This window comes from Dryobates pubescens, chromosome 13 (genome assembly GCF_014839835.1).
Source record: "Dryobates pubescens isolate bDryPub1 chromosome 13, bDryPub1.pri, whole genome shotgun sequence".
Classification (NCBI taxonomy): Eukaryota; Metazoa; Chordata; class Aves; order Piciformes; family Picidae; genus Dryobates; species Dryobates pubescens.
Window position 1 is genome coordinate 7,648,050 of NC_071624.1, and position 19,125 is coordinate 7,667,174.

At 40.9% G+C, this 19,125-nt stretch overlaps 1 protein-coding gene across 1 annotated transcript; it reads left to right on the forward strand.

Annotated features, from left to right (window-relative positions):
* Positions 1-202: 202 nt before the first annotated feature.
* TRPC1 (transient receptor potential cation channel subfamily C member 1) lies at positions 203-16,509 on the forward strand. Its single transcript, XM_009900939.2, has 13 exons — positions 203-423; positions 1,652-1,806; positions 3,007-3,108; positions 3,841-4,043; positions 4,618-4,749; positions 5,760-5,955; positions 7,725-8,061; positions 9,222-9,361; positions 11,683-11,826; positions 12,868-13,043; positions 13,205-13,406; positions 13,949-14,143; positions 16,194-16,509. Exons 1-13 carry the CDS (start codon positions 288-290, stop codon positions 16,419-16,421), a joined length of 2,346 nt encoding a protein of 781 aa, XP_009899241.1. The 5' UTR covers positions 203-287; the 3' UTR covers positions 16,422-16,509.
* The last annotated feature ends 2,616 nt before the right edge of the window (positions 16,510-19,125 follow it).

The following is a 19,125-nucleotide window of genomic DNA, read 5'->3' on the forward strand; positions in this document are numbered from 1 at the left end:
CGCTGCCATGCCAGACCCTCAGCCAGCCGGTCTGTGGTCCCAGCCTGCAGCCGCGCTCCTCCCCTCCCACTTCGCCGCCATTGGAGCCTGCGCAGTGTGGGGGAAGCGGTGGCCTTTCGCCCTACCCTGCCTTGCCGTGCCCAGCCCGCGGGGCTGCGCGGCTGGGCAGCGGTGCCCAGCGCTGCCCCGTTCCCTCCGGGGTGGCGGTGGAGCGCTCCTGATCGCGCTGCACCCCGGCCCGGCCCTGCCCTGCCCCGCCCTCTGATGGGCCTAGCGGAGCTGGCGCTATGGCCGCCTTGTATCAGAGTGCGGACCCGTCCGCTTCGGCCTCTCCCAACAAGCTGTTAGCGTTGAAGGATGTGCGGCAGGTTAAGGAGGAGACCACCCTGGACGAGAAACTCTTCTTGCTGGCCTGCGACAAAGGTACTGCTCTTGCTGCTTGAGCTGGCCCCGTCTGCTGCGCTGTTGGGGAGCGGAGGTCTTGTCTACTAGTTCTGGGCGTCCGAGCCCTCCTCACCCTGGCGGCAGCACCCCGAGCCCTGATCGTTGCGGTGAGACTGAGCTTAAATCCCGCCAATGCCCGCGTCTTTTGTCACGTAGGACAGCGGGTCCTCGCCGTGTCCCGCTGCGCGGCTGCTGCGAGAGGCACCACGGCACCTCGTTTTGCGCCAGCACCTGGCGCAGGAGCACCACCCCCCCCCCCCCCCGCCGGTGAAGCCACCCTGCTCCGGCCCCGCCTCCTCCGGCTATCCCCAGCACCCCGCCGCTGAGACCACCCTGCTCCGGCCCATTCCTGGCCCCAGCGGCGTCTGGGGGAGGGGAGGCGTTGGGCCATCTCGTTCTGTATTTGCGAGGGAGTCTGAAGAAGTATCTTCGGCGGTCCCAGTTAGCCCGAGAATATATAGTTGTAGTAGAATTAGGGGCTTATCCAGATACCTTGAGAACGAGTGAGACTAGTTTCCTGTGATTTGCATCCATGATGTGAGTGGGAAGTACCATATTTTATAAAATACGCTACTTATTTTAAGCACATGCTTAGCTTCCCTTGAGTAGGAACGTAGTCTGAAACTGATCTTAATACGTTTGAAATGTTTGAGTTGACATAGGCTTTTGGTCATGTTATGAATGGTTATGAGTACATTAGGACGTAAGCATGATGGTAAAGGCAAGTGTTCTATGCAGAGCTGCCTGCTGGTCGTGTGTTTAGGTTAGTTCACAAGCACAGGAGTATTTTTGCAGGGAACTTAGCCATCGGGATTTAGGGAGTTCCTTCTGGTGCTCTGTGTGGTGAGATTGCTTTGGTGTGAGACAGCTGGATGGTCTGCAGCCGGCTCTGATGTAGTTAATGTCTCCTCTATCTCACAGGTTATGTGTGAGCTGTTGATGCAGTTTGGAAAAGTACTCGTGCTTTTGTTTCTGTTTTAGGTCAGGAGCTAAAGGGGTAGATTAAAGTGCATGACTTAAGGTATTTTGGGGCGTTTCAGGAAATCGCTAAGTTTCTTCCCTGATGAGAGAGTGCCTATCTGCCTTATTAATTGTCTGGCATATTCAGTTTCTGTTGTCAGCTGTGGAATGTTGTCTTGCTTGATGGTACTTAAGAATGTTTGTGTGCTTTTAGTGCTTTCTAATAAGTAACGTTTTTACATTACAGGTGACTACTACATGGTTAAGAAACTCTTAGAGGAAAACAGATCAGGTGAAATGAACATAAATTGCGTGGATGTGCTTGGACGAAATGCTGTTACCATAACCATTGAAAATGAAAACTTGGACATACTACAGCTTCTCTTGGATTATGGCTGCCAGGTATACAGCATCTAAGTTATTGGAAATTGTCAGTGCAGTCATCTGTGTGGTCTGTTCTTTATATATCTGTTAATCTGTCAGAATTTGAAAGGAAATAAAATCTGTCTTTATAGGCAGTTCAGTTCTTTTTAGTAATTGTGAAAGTGTTTTCTTCTCACCGGTTTACTTTTCTAGTGGGATTTTATTGACAGGGCAAATGTGTAGTAATATTTTCAATGATACTACGTCTGAATTCTGTTTTAAATGTTACCCCTGTTAACAAGCAAAACACCAGCATCTGAAGGGGACCTACAGGGAGGCTGGGGAAGGACTGTTTAGGACAAGAGGCACTGGTTTTTAATTGGAGCAGGGCAGAATTAGTTTGGACGTTAGGAAGAAGTTTTTTACAAAGGGGTGGTGAACTACTAGAATAGGTTGTCTGGAGAGGTGGGTGAAGCCATGTCCCTGGAGACATTCAAGGTCAAACTTCATGGGGCCCTGAGCAACCAAAGCTAGTTGGAGATGCCTCTGCTTACTGCAGGGGGGTTGGATAAGGTGACCTCTGAGGGTCCCTTCCAATCCAGTGCATTCTGTGATTATGTAATAATAAACAGAACATAGTCAAAAAGTGTAAAATGTAGAGATCTCTTTGTCTGTGGAGTATGATAACTTTTAAAGTGGTAGCACAGTTAGAAAGGCATGTTGTATTAGGTCCTTTCAAGTAAATACAAGCATGTTTCTAAAGTGTTTGTTCAGCTTGATCTGTGCTTGGTGGTAGAGGCAGTTTCATACCAGCAATACTTCCTTAATTATATGCAGTGTCTCTGCTGCTGGGACACTTGTAGCTATCATGGCTTAAGTGTGTAGAAGAGAAAAAAGCAGTATTTTTTCTTTGGTTGTTTGATACTGGATGTGAAAAAAGAAAGCTCCATACTTTGCTTGGATCTCCTTTTTAGTAGCAATAGTGAAAGCTGTGTCTTTTTCTTTTGCTGTTTGTGCTATGAAACAGATCGTTCATAATGCTATGTCAACTCCTGGAATGAGAATCTGAATTTGTATCCTTATCATATGAATGGTGGAAATACCAAGAACATGATTTCACTACTTTTAGAAAGTAAATTAAAAAAAAAAAAAAAAACCAAAACCAAACTGCAGTTTGGGTTCCCTTTATGCTGTTGAAGTTACTGCAGTTTTCACATATGACTTGTTTTCTTTCCTTAGTCATCGGATGCACTTTTGGTGGCTATTGACTCTGAAGTGGTGGGAGCGGTTGACATTCTACTTAATCACCGACCAAAAAGATCCTCCAGACCAACCATTGTAGTTGAGTGTTGTTTTTCCTTGATTTTTGGTCAGGAAGTGGTGGGCTGTGCTGTTACATTCTGGGTAACAGTAGGTATTTAAAACAGTGTTCTTAAAAGAAGTTCTGCATCTCTAGTCCAGAGGAGAATATAAAACCAGAGCACTTAGAATATTGTCTTGTGGACTGTTTGCAAGGTAATTAGCAGCCTTGGCAAGTATATTTGTGTATTGAAGCTTCATAGACTGAGCAAATAAGTAAACATCAGATCTTCACCTTGAAATGAATCGATTGAAATGTATCTTGGCAATGCTGAAGTATCAAAAGAACTTTTTTAAATTCACATGTAGTGGTGGAGGGAGGGAAGGAATAAGGTGTTGTGCAACAGAATATGGTACAGCCAGGATACGTTTTTTCTGTGCTTAGGTAGTAAATCTACTCACATTTTTTTTCTCAGACTAGAACAAAACACACTTTTTAGTATCATGCATGCATATTAGAGAAGACAGGTGCTGAATGTCGTGTTTTCTATGTATGTAAACCAGAAGCACTTTTGTGTTAATTTTCTTTTCCAGTATTTGAGAGGTGTGTGAACATTGTTACAAGTTTTTCCTTATTTTCATGGTGTGAAACACAGGAAAATATTTTGAACGAGATATTGTTAAACATTCAAAACCAACCCCCAACCCTTACATACAAACACTGTAGCAGAACTGTATGTAATAAGTTTGGGTGCTTCCTACATCTTATTTCAGAAACTAATGGAACGCATTCAGAACCCAGAGTACTCCACAACCATGGATGTGGCACCTGTCATTTTAGCTGCTCATCGGAACAACTACGAAATTCTCACCATGCTGCTGAAGCAAGATATATCCTTGCCCAAGCCTCATGCTGTAGGCTGTGAATGCACACTGTGTACTGCAAAGAACAAAAAAGATAGCCTGCGACATTCCAGGTATGATCTACCAGTCATGTGACAGGATTTTTTTGTTTGTTGTTGTCCAATTTGCTGGTATTGTTTGGGACAGATTCATTATATTTCTTTGTTCTTTCAGGTGAGTTTTGTAAGTGCATTCCTTAAATATGTTGTAGCCTGTGTTGTGAGAGATGGTAGTTCTTGTGGATGTGTTGTGCTTTCAATTGCTGGGGGAGGCAATGGCTTTTTCATTTTGGTTTTATACCATTAGTCACTGTATGTCAAGCTAGGTGTCTTGATTTTTCTACCAGTATGTTAACAGTAAAAGAAGAGCTAGGGAGAACTTCCACCCACTGCTCAATGTAGTGACCAATGACAAGAAAAAGGCTGAGCTGCTTTGTCTCAGTATTTGTCACTCACACCAGTTGCTCCATGAGGGTTCAGCCCCTGGAACTGGAAGACAGGGATGGGGAACAGAAAGTAGCCTTCACAGTCCAGGAGGAAATGATCAGTGACCTGGGGTACATTAAGAAGGCCTTTTGAAATGGGTTCTGATTTGAAACTGCCAATCAAATGAAACATCTTAATGTTGTGTGATGCTCTTTTGCCACAGGTTTCGTCTTGACATTTATCGGTGTTTGGCCAGTCCTGCTTTAATCATGTTGACAGAGGAGGATCCAATCTTACGAGCTTTTGAACTTAGTGCAGACTTGAAAGAATTAAGCCTTGTTGAGGTTGAATTCAGGTAGGAATTGAAAACACAAACTAACTTTAATTGTCTTACAAAATATCACGTGTATGTGTATGCATTGTGGAAGCCTTATTCCATTATTTTGTAATCAGAGAGTTTAAGCTGATAATTAGGCATAGTAACAAGTGTCATGGGTTGAGTTGAATCTGCTGGTGTTACTCATACCATGCTGCAGTCATGCCAGCTCCAGAAATGTAATCTCATATCCCTGCCATAGAATAGTAAATATTTGTGTACCTCAACTAAAACTCACTCTCTTCTTCCTGCTATTCCCCATAAGGGACGGGGAGGGGAGAGCAGGCAGGTTAGCCTGTTTACTCTGCATTTCTGTCATTCTGAAACTTACCAGCACAAAAGCTTGTAGTTTTGTGAGTACTTGGAAGCAAATGTTTGTATGGGGTAAAATTCCACTTTCCTAAATGACATAAGAATTTTTTGATTTCATGGCTAATTGTCTTTCTTAAGCATTACCATTGCATTTTTGTGATTTGATTTGGCACTAACCAGGTTGAGGCTAGCAAGCAATGTTTCTTTTCTTGCATTTATTATATTAGTAAATAGTATTGAATGAATAGACTCAATTTTCAGATGACAGGAATAAAACAGAACCCAAACCAACTTCTATTCCAAGTGGGAAGTCCAAATGATGAATTGCCAGTGTCATATTTTGTGACTACTACACTTTCTAATCGCCTGAAAATAAGATTCAGATGTACCTCTTTATGTGGAATTTACAAAGTAAGAATTTGTATACTCTAAGTAAGTTTCTCAATTTCCTCTGTCTAGTGGAGTTGCAAATGAAACTATGTGTAACTGTCATATTGCATGGTGAGACCTATTCAGAGTTGTTTTCAGAATGCTTGGATCTTGACATATGACTGTTGGGCTTTTCTCTTTTAAATTTGCCTTAGCATGACATCCAATCCCAAATAAAAATGGGTAGTCTGTGATTTAATGGAATCTACAAGCAGTGTAATGGTGTGCACTGCTTCTGCCTCTTTCAGAAACGACTATGAGGAGCTAGCTCAACAGTGCAAAACCTTTGCTAAAGATTTGCTTGCACAAGCACGGAATTCACGGGAGCTGGAGGTTATTCTGAATCACACATCTAGCGATGAACACGTAGACAAGCGAGGACTGTTGGAAGAGAGGATGAACTTGAGTCGATTAAAACTTGCCATCAAGTATAATCAAAAAGAGGTTTGTCTTTGCAGTCATTTGATAGGCTTTCCATATCATATTTTGCCACTTAATTTATTGTTCTTCTTATAAATACCCAGACAGTGGTGTCAGGAGGATCGGGCCAGTCTCTGTTTAGTGGTACCCAGTGATACAAGGGACATGTGCACGTACTGGAACACAAGAGGTTCCACCTAAACATCAGGAAAAACTTCCTTACTTTAAGAGTGACAGAGTATTGGACCAGGCTACTGAGGGAGGTCATGGAGTCTCCTTCTCTGGAGACTTTCTAAACCCACCTAGATGTCTTGCTGTGCAAGCTGAGCTAGGCAAACCTACTTTAGCAGGGAGTTGGACTGGCTGATCCTGGAGTGTCCCTTCCAGTCCCCACAGTTTTGTAATTTCATGCTGCCAAGTATTTATTCAGTATCTGCTGTGGAGAAGAATGTTGTATTTTTTGTGTTGGATTATAGATGACCACTCTTTTATGAATAGTTCTGGTAGTGGTAATTATTTGTTCAGATCCTTGTTAAGGGAAGCATGGATCATTAGGTGGACATACATTATCTTCTCATTTTGGCTCAGGCTTTGTCTGTGCTGTTCAGTGTTGTTAGAGCTATACTGGTGTAAGGGAATGGTGCCTCTGAGGAAGGTAGTGCCTTTTTATGCCATCAGTATGGGACTTGTTTTAGGTCATTCTTGTTTTTCTACCTTCAGGAATTGTCACTCTAGTTTTCCTGTACTAGAAGGCAAGTTGGTGTTTGTGGGATTCCAGTACAAGGACCAGGGATAGAGAGGTTTCCTTTCCATACCAAACTCTTTCTCAGCACTTGCAGGAGTTGTTATCATTCTGTCTGTTCTACATATCCAGGCCTAAACTGTTTGTGAAACTATTAAAATACTGTGGTTACAGAATGGTTACAGAATGTCCTATAACCAGCATTGCACATTGCTGGTATGCATTAAACAAGCCTGCTGAAGTATTTCAGATGTTCTGTTGATTTTGAGCATAGTTTGTTTTTACTGAAGAATAACAACATTTTTGGTGTAATGTGAGGAAAGTATCTTTGCAGACTGTTTTATTCCTGCCAGGTTTACTACAGAGACAGTTTCTGATGATTTCTAAAACGTGATGATAATACCAAGGTTATTTTTGTTGATACTTGTTTCAATTAAATGGCAAATCCTCTTCCAGTGAAATATTTACTTTGTAATTCAATGCAAATAAGCATCTGAAATTTGAAACTACATTTGCATAACTTACATAACCTTCAGACCAAATTGGTCTGCTTCTGGGGATCTGATACAACATAGGTTACTCTGATTTAAAATTAACCTTGCTGAATAAAGCCATAATGATTTTAAGAACTGAGATGTAAAACTGCTTGGCCACTTCAGTCCACATATTACACTGAATCTTATTCTTCAGAGAAGGTCACTGTATGTTACGACAATGAAGCTGTCTGAGGTGTGATGTTACTTATATGCTAGGTTTCCAAATAATTGGAAATCGGAACTCATTCCTGACCTGAAAACTATAACCAATCTAGTATGTATCATTCATTCTTAGTTGCTGTTTCTAGAAAGAAACAAAAAATTAAGGTTATTTATAGTTTTAATGGGTCCCCAGCTGTTTTGTTCTCGCATGAGGTTATTATTCCATCTTCATATTCTTGCCTTTTCCTGTTCATTGGCAATTATGCACAGTTTGCATTTTAATAAGGTAAATTAATAATCTGAAGCCTGAGGCTGATTTCTTGTCTGTTTCTTTCTTGTTTCTTTTTCACCAGTTTGTTGCTCAGTCTAACTGCCAGCAGTTCCTAAACACTGTGTGGTTTGGACAGATGGCAGGCTATCGACGCAAGCACACGTGCAAGAAAATTTTGACTGTTTTGATGGTTGGCATTTTCTGGCCGCTTCTGTCTCTGTGTTACTTGTTAGCTCCTAAATCTCGAGTAGGTCGAATAATTCACACTCCTTTTATGAAGTTTATTATTCATGGAGCTTCATATTTCACATTTTTGTTGTTACTTAATTTGTATTCCCTTGTCTACAATGAGAACAAGAAGAATACAATGGGACCAGCCCTTGAGAGGATAGACTATCTTCTGATAATATGGCTAATTGGTAGGTATGATTTGGATGGCATCTGCTGATTGTCCAATGATGATTTGTGCTACCTTCTGATGTAATTACCATGTTGTTAGTCATTGCTTGACTGAATTTTTCTCTTTGGAGGATAGTGTAAAAAAAACCCCAAACCCAACAAAGCAGACACATTTTGAGGGAAGGATGTGAAGTGTTAGAACCATCTCTAGTAATCACAGAAAGTGAAATGAGTATTGCAGGGTCTAACAGCAGGGCTGGCAGCAGTTAGTGGCGCAAGTGGCATGCGACTGGCTCCTACTGGGCCAAATTTTAGAGAAGCTGCAAAGTCCTAAAAGCTGAAGTAAATCTAACCATTTTTACTTTACATTTAGACACATGCTGCTTTTCTTCTTGTCCTAAATATAGTAGCATACCTTTGAGGTACCCAAATATTAACTATCTGATTGTTCATAGAAATCAAAGGCACCATTATATTTCATCTAACGTTCCTTTCAAGTATGTGAGAGACATTCAACTAGTAAAATTCTTAGTAACTGTATTTTTCCATACAGCCAGATATGGTTAACAGTGGTAAAATAAATGTTGCTCTAAAGATTTTGGGTGTTTAAATGTCTATTGAGATGAGTTAAATTGATTTTTGCAGTCTTAAGACATGGTTGCTTTTCTCTGCTAATGTTACTTAATAACAGGGTAAGAAAAGTTTCTGCTTTTGGGGTATTTTCAGTAACAGTTATTGAGCTAATTACTATATTTTTACTAATTACAACACCACACTTCCAAAAAATACTTAATGTAACAGTGTAATGCTTTCTATAGTGCTTTTGGAATAAGGTAAATACTTTCCAGGCAGAAAAAAGCATTTTTGTTCTAACCCTCTACCTTTATTTAAATTAGAACTTGTCCTGTCCCAGTTTTCTCCATTTCCTCTCATGCCCTGTTTTATTGGAGATTGTGTTTCTTAGCTGGAAAGTAAGCTTGAAAAAGCTAAACATCTTGTAGTTTTATGGTGAGTGCTTGTAATCCAATGCAATGCTTTTAGTAACTTTACTTGATTTTTCCACTACTTCTTTGCTAAAATATCATTTACAGAAGCCAGTCAGAAGTGCTTTAATTGTAAAAGAATATCCACTCAGTGCAATGGCTTGATTTCCCTGACTTGCCTTTTTTTTTCCTTTCAGGAATGGTGTGGTCAGATGTTAAAAGACTGTGGTATGATGGTTTAGAAGACTTTTTAGAAGAATCTCGTAATCAGCTTAGTTTTGTCATGAATTCCCTCTATCTGGCAACTTTTGCTCTAAAAGTAGTTGCCCACAACAAGGTGAGCAGCCTTTTTCATAGATTCAAAGCTCCTATGGCATTGACTGAGCAAATACAAATATAAGTGCATTAAGACAACTTCACATATTTTGCATTAAATTCTATTGCATTGTATTCTTTTCTATTCTAAATGTGATATGATAGGAGTAGTATGTTGTACTTCAGTGTACTGCATTAGTAATAGCTTCCTACATGGATATGTGCTCTGTAGTTGTCAAAATCTCTGGTCTTGTTACATTCTGGGTTTGAAGGAGAAGTTGATAAGGCAAATAGGAGTGAGAAGCAACATCAAGACATGTCCAAATAGTCAGGGACCCCAAACAGAGCTACTGTTTGGGAGACCTGGCAGCTCTCCAAAGCCCTTGATTTTCATTTGGGGAAATGTTGCTGTACGGCCCCTCTGAATCGGCATCTGAGTTTGCTCCATAGATTTGAGTACTGATTCATAGATGAGTACTATACAGAAAGGTAAGGGTCATTTCTGTGTTTTGCCTAAAGTTGTTTTTGTAACAGGAACTTCTCTTTAGCTTTTGATTAAATATGCTCAAATATCATAGGTGTTTGTTTAATTGGTTTATTTGTTTGCTGTGGAGTTTTGGTTGTTTGGGAGTTATGTTGTTTTGTTGTGGTGGTGGTTGTGTGTGTTGGTTGGTTGTTTTTTTGTTTGGTTGGTTGGTTTTGTAGTAAGGAAAAAAGTCTTGAGACTGCAGAAGAACCTTGTCTGTTCTATGTAAAAAAGTATTTGGATTCAGTTCATAGATTCATAGAATTGTTTAAGTTGGAAGGGCCCTTAAAGATCATCCAGTTCCAACCTCCCTTCTGTGGGCAGGGACACCTTCCAGTAGACCAGGTTGCCCAAGGCCTCATCCAGCCTGGCCTTGAACACCTCCAGGGAAGGGGTGTCCACAAGTTCTCTGGGCAACCAGTTCCAGTGTCTCACCACCCTCACTGTAAAGAATTTCTTCCCAATATCTAGTTGAAGAAAGAAGTTTTGAAAAGAATTATTCCCATTCTGTTCTGTGTGGTGTTAGCAGTGCTGTATATGACAAGCTGCCAGACCTACCAAATACGAGTATGTGAGCAAAATTCAAGCCAGTGCAGTAGCACAATTATTTTGAATTGCAGACTGAGAGTTTGACAGCTGTCTGGCAGTTGGGAGGGAAAGAGACTGGTCCAGTTCTTCCCAGCTTGGTGTTTGGCTCATTTTCCTATCCTTGCATGGGTTCAGAGGCTGGTAATCATTTGGAAAGGAAAGCTCCATTTCTTGGAAGAAATAGAGAATGTCCTCTTGGGCTGCCTTCCCAGCCAGCACATGTCTGTAGTAGTAGTTCCTTTGCTGAGATGAGCTCCTTGCTACTAGTTTAAGTTGCAATCTTTTTGAAAAGTAAAGACTCCCGTCCTGTGTAATAGGCACACGATGGCTTTTTCACCATTTTTATGTGACAAATTTCATAGTTTATAAATGATTTAGAAAGCCAAGTATAAATTACTTGTTTGCATCTTAGGTGCATATTGGAGGCACTGAAGCTGTGAGAAGTAAAGAAAGAGGCTGTGTAGCAGAAGGACTCGTACACATGCAATTGCAATGTATAAAATCATGTTCATCCCTGTTTCTTGCTATCTTTGTGCAGTGTGCTTTTGGGCAAGTAAATTTAAAGCAATTTTGTGTTCCTTTGGGTTTTGAGAGTCCATTTTGAGAGGGCAGAAGCTGATAGAACTTCAGAACGCTACGAGTTCTGCCAAAAGTTGGAGATCTGTGGCTATTCCATGAACAGTTAAATATTACCTAGTGGATATAGTTGAGGGATGTGTTTACACTAACAGTTTACTTGTGACTGCTGTTCTCTGCACTCTTTCATAAAATCCATTGAAGGAACCCTAGGTCCTATATTTTTCTAAAACTTGCAAAGACCAGCTGTCACACATCACAATTGCATCTGTACATTAATTTTCTGGGCAGCATTTTAATGCTTTTGAGGCCTGTTACCCTGGACAATGCTCATTTTTATGAAGCACACGAGTCCCTGTTTCAACAAACCATACAAAACAGTGTAGAAGGAAACGCAGAGCAGAGACATGAATGGTTTACTGAGCAAGTAAGTGGCAGGTGTGGAATTTAAATAATCTGCCTCTAGAATAGCTTTTAAACTGCCTTTATCTAAAGAGTGAAATATCTGGAAGAGGGGAGCCATCTCTGAATCATGTGTGTTGATGTCTTTTATGCTATTACCTGTTTTGGAGGCAGTAGTAGTGAGCAGTGCATGGCTACTCTTCTGTACTTATAATACCAGTGATCTCAGTTTGTCCCTTTTTATATTGCAGTTTCATGATTATGCTGAAAGGAAGGACTGGGATGCATTCCATCCCACCCTAGTGGCAGAAGGTCTTTTTGCTTTTGCTAATGTCCTTAGTTATCTGCGTCTCTTCTTCATGTACACAACCAGCTCTATTCTGGGACCACTCCAGGTGACTATCATTACACTGTTCTGCAGATGGGCTTTGGTATACTATTGTTTGATTAGTGATGTTTTGATTAATTGAATATCTCTTTTATTTTTTGAAGTTTCTATGACAGTATTTAAGTTCACATGAACTTCATTTACAGCTTTTACCTATTGGCTTGTGAGTTCCTCATTGCCATTGGTTACAGAATAAGGTGTGTTGCATATAGTTACAGGTTATAGTTATAGGACAGGGTGATGCTCCCCAAGGAGGTAGTTGAATCCCCATCCTGGGAGCTGTTTAAAAGATGCAGAGGTGTGGTGCTGAGGTGTTGGGAAATGGTTTGAACATCTGTGCAAATTAGGCCTTGAAGGACTTTCTGTTGTTAATATAGCAATGGAGTAGGAGTTGTGGAAAAGTCTGATGCTTGGTATGCTGAAGTCAAGCTGCCCTTGAGAAGGAAGGCAAACAAGATAAGAAGTAGGTGAAGATCTGGGAAAAAGAGCAATTAGGAAATTCCACAGAGTAGTGAAAACAATGATGTAACCTTTTAGAAAGTAACCAATAGTGTGTGTTAAATTAGAATAGAATTAATTATGTATAAGATAAGACTATAAATAAGGAAGTGTGGAACAATAAAGTTGAAGCTTGCTTATCAATCATATTGATTGCTGCGAGTCTTTCCCTCACCCCCCTCGCCAATGGATTTCTCTTCCTGACACTGAGGGATGTAGTTTAGCATCAGGCTTGGCAGAGTTAGAGAATGGTTGGACTTGATGATCTCAAAGGTCTTTTCCAACCAACATGATTCTGTGATTCTGTTAATTGAAGGATATGAACATACCAGGTGATCTTAAGATTGCTTAAGTTTTATTTTTAACAGCTAGGATTTCTCACTGAAAAATGCTGCTAGGATACCACCTGATTTTTGAGGTCTGTTTAGCATCTTAAATTGTAATAAAAAATGTAAAATGTAAATAGTTTGTTGATTAGAGGGTGAAGGAGAGAATACAGACAGGATAAACTTTGTGTTTTACTAAACTTGGAAATAAATCTCTTTCACAGATTTCAATGGGACAGATGCTACAAGATTTTGGAAAATTTCTGGGCATGTTTCTCCTTGTCTTGTTCTCATTCACAATTGGATTGACACAACTTTATGACAAAGGATTTACTGTCAATGAAGAAAAAGACTGTGCGGGTATTTTCTGTGAGCAGCAGAGCAATGACACATTCCATTCGTGAGTCTGACATCTCTGTCCTAGCTCCACTGTCCTAGCCCTTAGTTCCCAGTAATTAAGCACAACTGGAAATTGTGACTGAACTTGAGTTTACATTAAATAAACTCACTTGTGATGTTTACTTTCACCAGATCATTTTTTTTTCCTTTCTTGTTTTGTAGGTTTATTGGCACGTGTTTTGCTCTGTTCTGGTACATATTCTCCCTGGCACACGTAGCAATCTTTGTCACGCGCTTTAGCTACGGAGAAGAGTTGCAGTCTTTTGTGGGTGCTGTTATTGTTGGTACCTACAACGTGGTGGTTGTGATAGTATTAACTAAACTCCTTGTGGCAATGCTTCATAAAAGTTTTCAGCTGATAGCGGTAAGTGGTTTCTGATAAATTGCCAATAACTGCAAGCTGTGTCTCGGATTTTGCACGAATTTCTTCCTGCAATGTGTAGACTAATCTACAGACCTGCATGGTTGAACTCTATGAGCTCACAAGGGACATCTTCCCTTCAAATACGAACTTTTTATTTACCTTGTTCCAAACCAAGTGAACAGTTTGCATGCTAAACTTGTGCAAGGCTTTGGCCCTCTGGAGTTTAAAGACTTCTGTGATACAATAACTGTTCAAGTCAAGATGCTACTCTTGCTAAGGTGTGGTGCTTAGGCATGTCATAGGGGGGTTATTTTCTATTTACACTGGAGTATATAGTGAATTGAAGATGTGGGAAGGTTTAATTATTTAATATAAGCATATTAAAACAAATTTAGTAAAAATCTATAGACTGTATATACTAAAATACTATATAATCAAAGTTTAATGACTAACATTTTTTTCATGTATGAGAAAATTTAATGTATAAATTAACTTGTTAATATTTTTGCTTCTTATCTCTGTTAATGTTTCTGATGCTTTAGAATCATGAAGATAAGGAATGGAAGTTTGCTCGTGCCAAGCTTTGGCTTAGCTACTTTGATGACAAATGCACGCTACCTCCACCTTTCAATGTTATTCCCTCCCCCAAGACTATCTGTTATCTTTTCAACAGTCTCAGTAAATGGATCTGCTCTCATACATCAAGTGGCAAAGTGAAACGTCAGAACAGCCTAAAGGTAAGAAATGATTGGGAGAGCTGTAGGCTCTGAGCCTGGAAAGGTGCTGCTTTCTACAATAAAGCATGAAGCTGCCTGTCACATGGCAAGTGCTGCTGAGATATAGGAGCTATAGAACAAAGTGTGTTACATCCTAAATGCAAATATATGCAAATAAGTAGCTCTTACCTATTTCTGCTCAAGTAAGATTCTCTTAACCTTCAGTTTGGGGAGTTTTAATCCCATCTCCTCCAATCCCCAATTCCCCTCAAATAATGTTGAAAAAATGCCTTGATTGATTGAAAACTCACAGCATATACTTGCTTGGGGTTTCTAATCTCAGAAATGGTGAGATGTTGGGGAAGGGAAAAGGAATAAAGGAGAGAGACTGATGGGTTGGGAACAAAAGTAAACCAGCTGGAATGGATATAAGAGCATTAAAATCCAAAGATCCAAAACAATGTCAAACAGCCCCTTGGCAGCAGTGACATCACCTTTGCCACTGATGCTGTGGCAGGCACTGGGGAAGTCCCAGACTGGACTCTGCAGCGTAGGGGAGCTGGATTCTGGAACTGGGTTTGGGAACTCATGAACAGGGATAGAAGCATGACAGATAGAGCAGTTCTCTGACGCTAGCCATTGAAAAAGAGGCTTCGCCCTCATGGTCCCTCAGCTTTATATCCAATACAACATATACAGAAACCCTCATAGGTCTGTTTAGGGTCACCTCAAGTGTCTGCTTATCCCTGCAGCTGTGGCCTTTTAGTCTGCTTCCCCAAAGCAGTGCAAGAGATGCAGCAGTGCCCTTGGTCTGCAGCCCAGCCCCTGGCACTAACTAGAAAAAAAGAGTGTTCTCACTGGTGGGTGCAGCCCTGCCTGTGCATACCCTGAGCTGCAGAAAGTGCCCTTACTGAGTGGAGACTGAGCTGGGAAGTCACATCCCTGACCTGAAGAAGTTCTGGTCTAACTCAAACTAGGAGATGAGGTCAAAGTATCCTTTGGGGGAGGTGATTGGTTTGAAACTTGTTACAGAAGTGTCAAATAACCAAAAGGGATCATTGAAGTCTCAGACTACTGGTGGTAGGGGTTTCAGTTCATAGATAGATAAAATGGTTTGGTTTGGTTTGGAAGGGACCTTAGAGATCATCTAGTTCCAAGCCCCCTGCCATGAACAGGGACACCTTCCACTAGGCCAGGTTGCTTAAGGTCCTCTTCAGCCTGGCCTTGAACACCTCCAGGGAGGGAGAATCCATAACATCTCTGAGCAGCACAGATTTGTGTTTGTTTTGTTTTAAATAGATTTTTTGTCATTGTACCCTGTAATTCGGCATACTGAGTTTTGCCTCTTCTTGCTGACAAAAAGAGCATTAAATAAACTCTATTCAAAGCCTTTATACAGAGTTCACTGGAAGGCATTTCAGGATTATGAAACTTTTAATTGCTCATTGGACAATGCCAAGATAGATCAAATACTTTCAGTTTTGCTTTTACAGCTGATTATGTTTTATCTTGAGTTTTGCTGGCAGTTTACATGCATTGTACTTTTGTGTGCATCAAGATGGTATTCATAGAATACTGGAGGTTGGAAGAAGCCTCCAGAGATCAAGTCCAATACCCCTGCCAAAGCAGAACCACTTAGGGCAGGTCACACAGGAATGTGTCCAGGTGGGTTTTGAAGATCTCCAGAGAAGGAGACTCCACAACCTTTCTGCACAGCGTGTTCCAGGACTCGATGTCATCCTTGCAGTAAAGAAGTTACTCCTCATGTTGAGGTGGAACTTCCTGTGTTCTAGCTTACATTCATTGTTCCTTGCCCTATTACCAGGTGCCACTGAAAAGAGCCTGTCCCCTTCCTCCTGACACCAGGTATTTGTAGACATTGACAAGGTCCCCTCTCAGCCTTCTCTTCTGCAGACTAAGCAGCCTGGTCTCCCAGTCTTTCCTCATAAGAGAGATGCTCTATGAAATAGCTTTATTATTTTGTTCATAGGTTTTCTCAGTTGAATTGTATACAGGCTTTAGGGCCCCAAAAATCCCTTTTCCATAGTAAATACGTGATGTTTGTTTAAAGGAATGGAGAAACCTGAAGCAAAAGAGGGATGAGAACTACCAAAAGGTGATGTGCTGCTTAGTCCACCGTTACTTGACTTCCATGAGACAGAAGATGCAAAGCACGGATCAGGCCACTGTGGAAAACCTGAATGAGCTGCGGCAAGACTTGTCCAAGTTCCGGAATGAAATGAGAGACCTGCTTGGCTTTCGAACTTCTAAGTATGCCATGTTTTATCCAAGAAACTAAGGCCTCAATTTTTGAACAGAAACTGTGTGCTTGCAGATACCAATAGGGGAAAGTGCTGACCCAATTCTTTTGGCAGACAAAACAAACAAAGAAAGATGATTGCACAAGAATGCATTTTGAAAATGTGTTTCATAGAATCACAGAGTGGTAGGGGTTGAAAGGGACCTTTGGAGATCCTTGAGTCCAGCCCACCTGCCGAAGCACAGTCATCTAGAGCAGGTCACGCAGGAAGGCATCCAGGTGGGTTTTTAAAGTCTCCAGGTAAGGAGATTCCACAACCTCTCTGGGCAGCCTGTTCCAGTGCTCTGTCACCCTCACAGTAAAGAAGTTTTTCCTCATGTTGAGGTGGAATTTCGTGTGTTCCTGCTTAAACCTGGTGTTCCATGTCTGTTACTGATGCCCACCCCTCAGATATTTATAGGCATAGATAAGATGCCCTCTCAGCTTTCTTTTCTCAAGCCTGAATAGCCCCAGGTCTCTTAGTCTGTCTTCATAGGAGAGATGTTCAAATCCTGCAATCATACTCTCCATTGGACTCTCTCCAGTAGATCCCTGTTTCTCTTGAATTGGGGGGCCCCAAACTGGATTCAGTATTCCAGGTGTGGCCTCACCAGGGCAGAGTAGAGGGGGAGGAGAACCTCCCTGGACCTGCTGGGCACACTTTTCTTGATGCATCTCAGGATACCGTTGGCCCTCTTGGCCACATGGGCACATTGCTGTCCCATGGATAACTTGCTGTCCACTAGCACTCCAAGGTCTTTCTCCATGGAGCTGCTTTCCAGCCCCTAACCTGTACTCGTGCATGGTGTTACTCCTCCCCAGATGCAGGATTCTACACTTGGCCTTATTGAACTTTGAGAGGTTCCCTTTGTCCCTAGCTCTCCAGCCCGTTTGCATGAGTTGCAGCTCTGTGCAGAAGTGGTGGCAATAACTGCAAAAAACAGGTAGAGTAGTTTCTTAATCTTAGTGTGTACAGAAAATGAGTATACAGGAACTTCTAAAATGTTCCTCAGCCTGTGGCTGTCACATGTTAAAAGCTTCATAACTAGCACAATGTGTTTATTTCTTCTATTTTTGTGGTTTGTTCCCTTTTGATACTTGTTTTACAAGTTGTGGGAGAAGATAGGCTTTTTAAACCATAAATCCAGCCTATGTTTATTTTTAATAGAAAAGTCAGATGTAGAATAATAGAAAATTTCCAGCAGAGGTGGAGGTTTTGTGTGACTGTGGGCTACGGTGCATGGCTCTGAAAGAGGCTGTTCTAGTACCAAGTTTTGTATGTTAACATTGACTGTATGGTGACATACATAGAATACAGAAAATCCAGTCAAGACTCTTCCCTCTTGTGGGAGCATTGGCATTTTGAACTCAAAATAGACCAACCATTTCTCAAACATTTATGCTTACATGTTAAGACAACCAGTTTCTGCTTGAATTTTTACTGCACATGTTAGGACTGGGAGAGAATAGTAGAACTAACCTGTGAACTTTTAATGTTTAATGCCTTGGTGTGCTGGTTTTGCACCAGGCAGGATGTGGAATTTACCCCAAAAGAGTAAGTAACAACACTTGCACAGAATTTGGAAGTTAAAAGAAAATAATACATATAAAAGTAGACTAAATATAAAAGTAATAAACATCATACATCTGCATACATCACCTGACAATAGCCCAACCCCCCTGGACAAAGCCTGAAGACCACACTGTGCAGCTAAAAAAAAATTCTCTCACTCCCTGTCCCTGCTGCACCAAGTCTTGCCTCCCACACAGCATAACCCAAACAAAGTTAAGCAAGGAAAGCAAGAGCAAAGCACAGGAGAGCAAAGAGCAGAGAGAAAGAACAAGTTGTAACTTCGGATTGTGTAGAGATTTTCAGGGAAATGGGGTGGGATAAAAATATAATGTCCTGTCCACCTCTCTGGGGACTGTCAGGCCCCCTAGTATTCTCGAATACTCTGGAAAACTTTTATAGTAGTCTTAAACCTGTAACACTTGGGGGTTCAAAACCTGGCTGAGAAATTATTTGAATTATTAAAACCTATGATTGAACAAAAATAATGTGGAGCATGTAAGTGCAGTTTGTAATGCTGAAGATTTCCTGTGGGTGTTCATTTCTTTCATGGAATCTGGTCATTGGGCAGATGTCATTTAGGAGGGTCTGCTTTAGACAGGTTTTACATAGCTTATGTCTAAGCTTGTCTTTCTTCCTTTTTAATTTTTACCACAGTTGTTGCCAAGATAAACTTTTTTTGATCCTTTTTTTTTGGTCAGAAATACAGTGTTTTGTGAAAACATGTGATTTGACATCGCTGAAAACTGACAGGAAGGACTTTTGGATTTTCTGTGCTAGAGGGTCCTGTATGGCTTTCTATGCTTATATATAATTCAAGTTAACAAATTGTGATTGAGAAATGTGAGATTCCTGTATTTTTAATTACAATATATTTATAACAGTAAAGAATTGATTGACAGATCTATTGTTATTCTAAAATGGTCTTCTGTCCAGAAGGAGCAGGTAGCCACAGTGGTCTTTTGCCATCAGTTGATTTTGGGAGGTTGACAGAGTGGAGGTTTGCCTGAATGTTTACTTTTTTTGAAGGAGTTCTTATAAAACTTTCTTGTAAAGATAATATATTTTCTGTACTATGAAGTTATGTGTATTTGAACTAGGGTTTATTCTTCTGCTTCCAGGAGTCTTACAGTA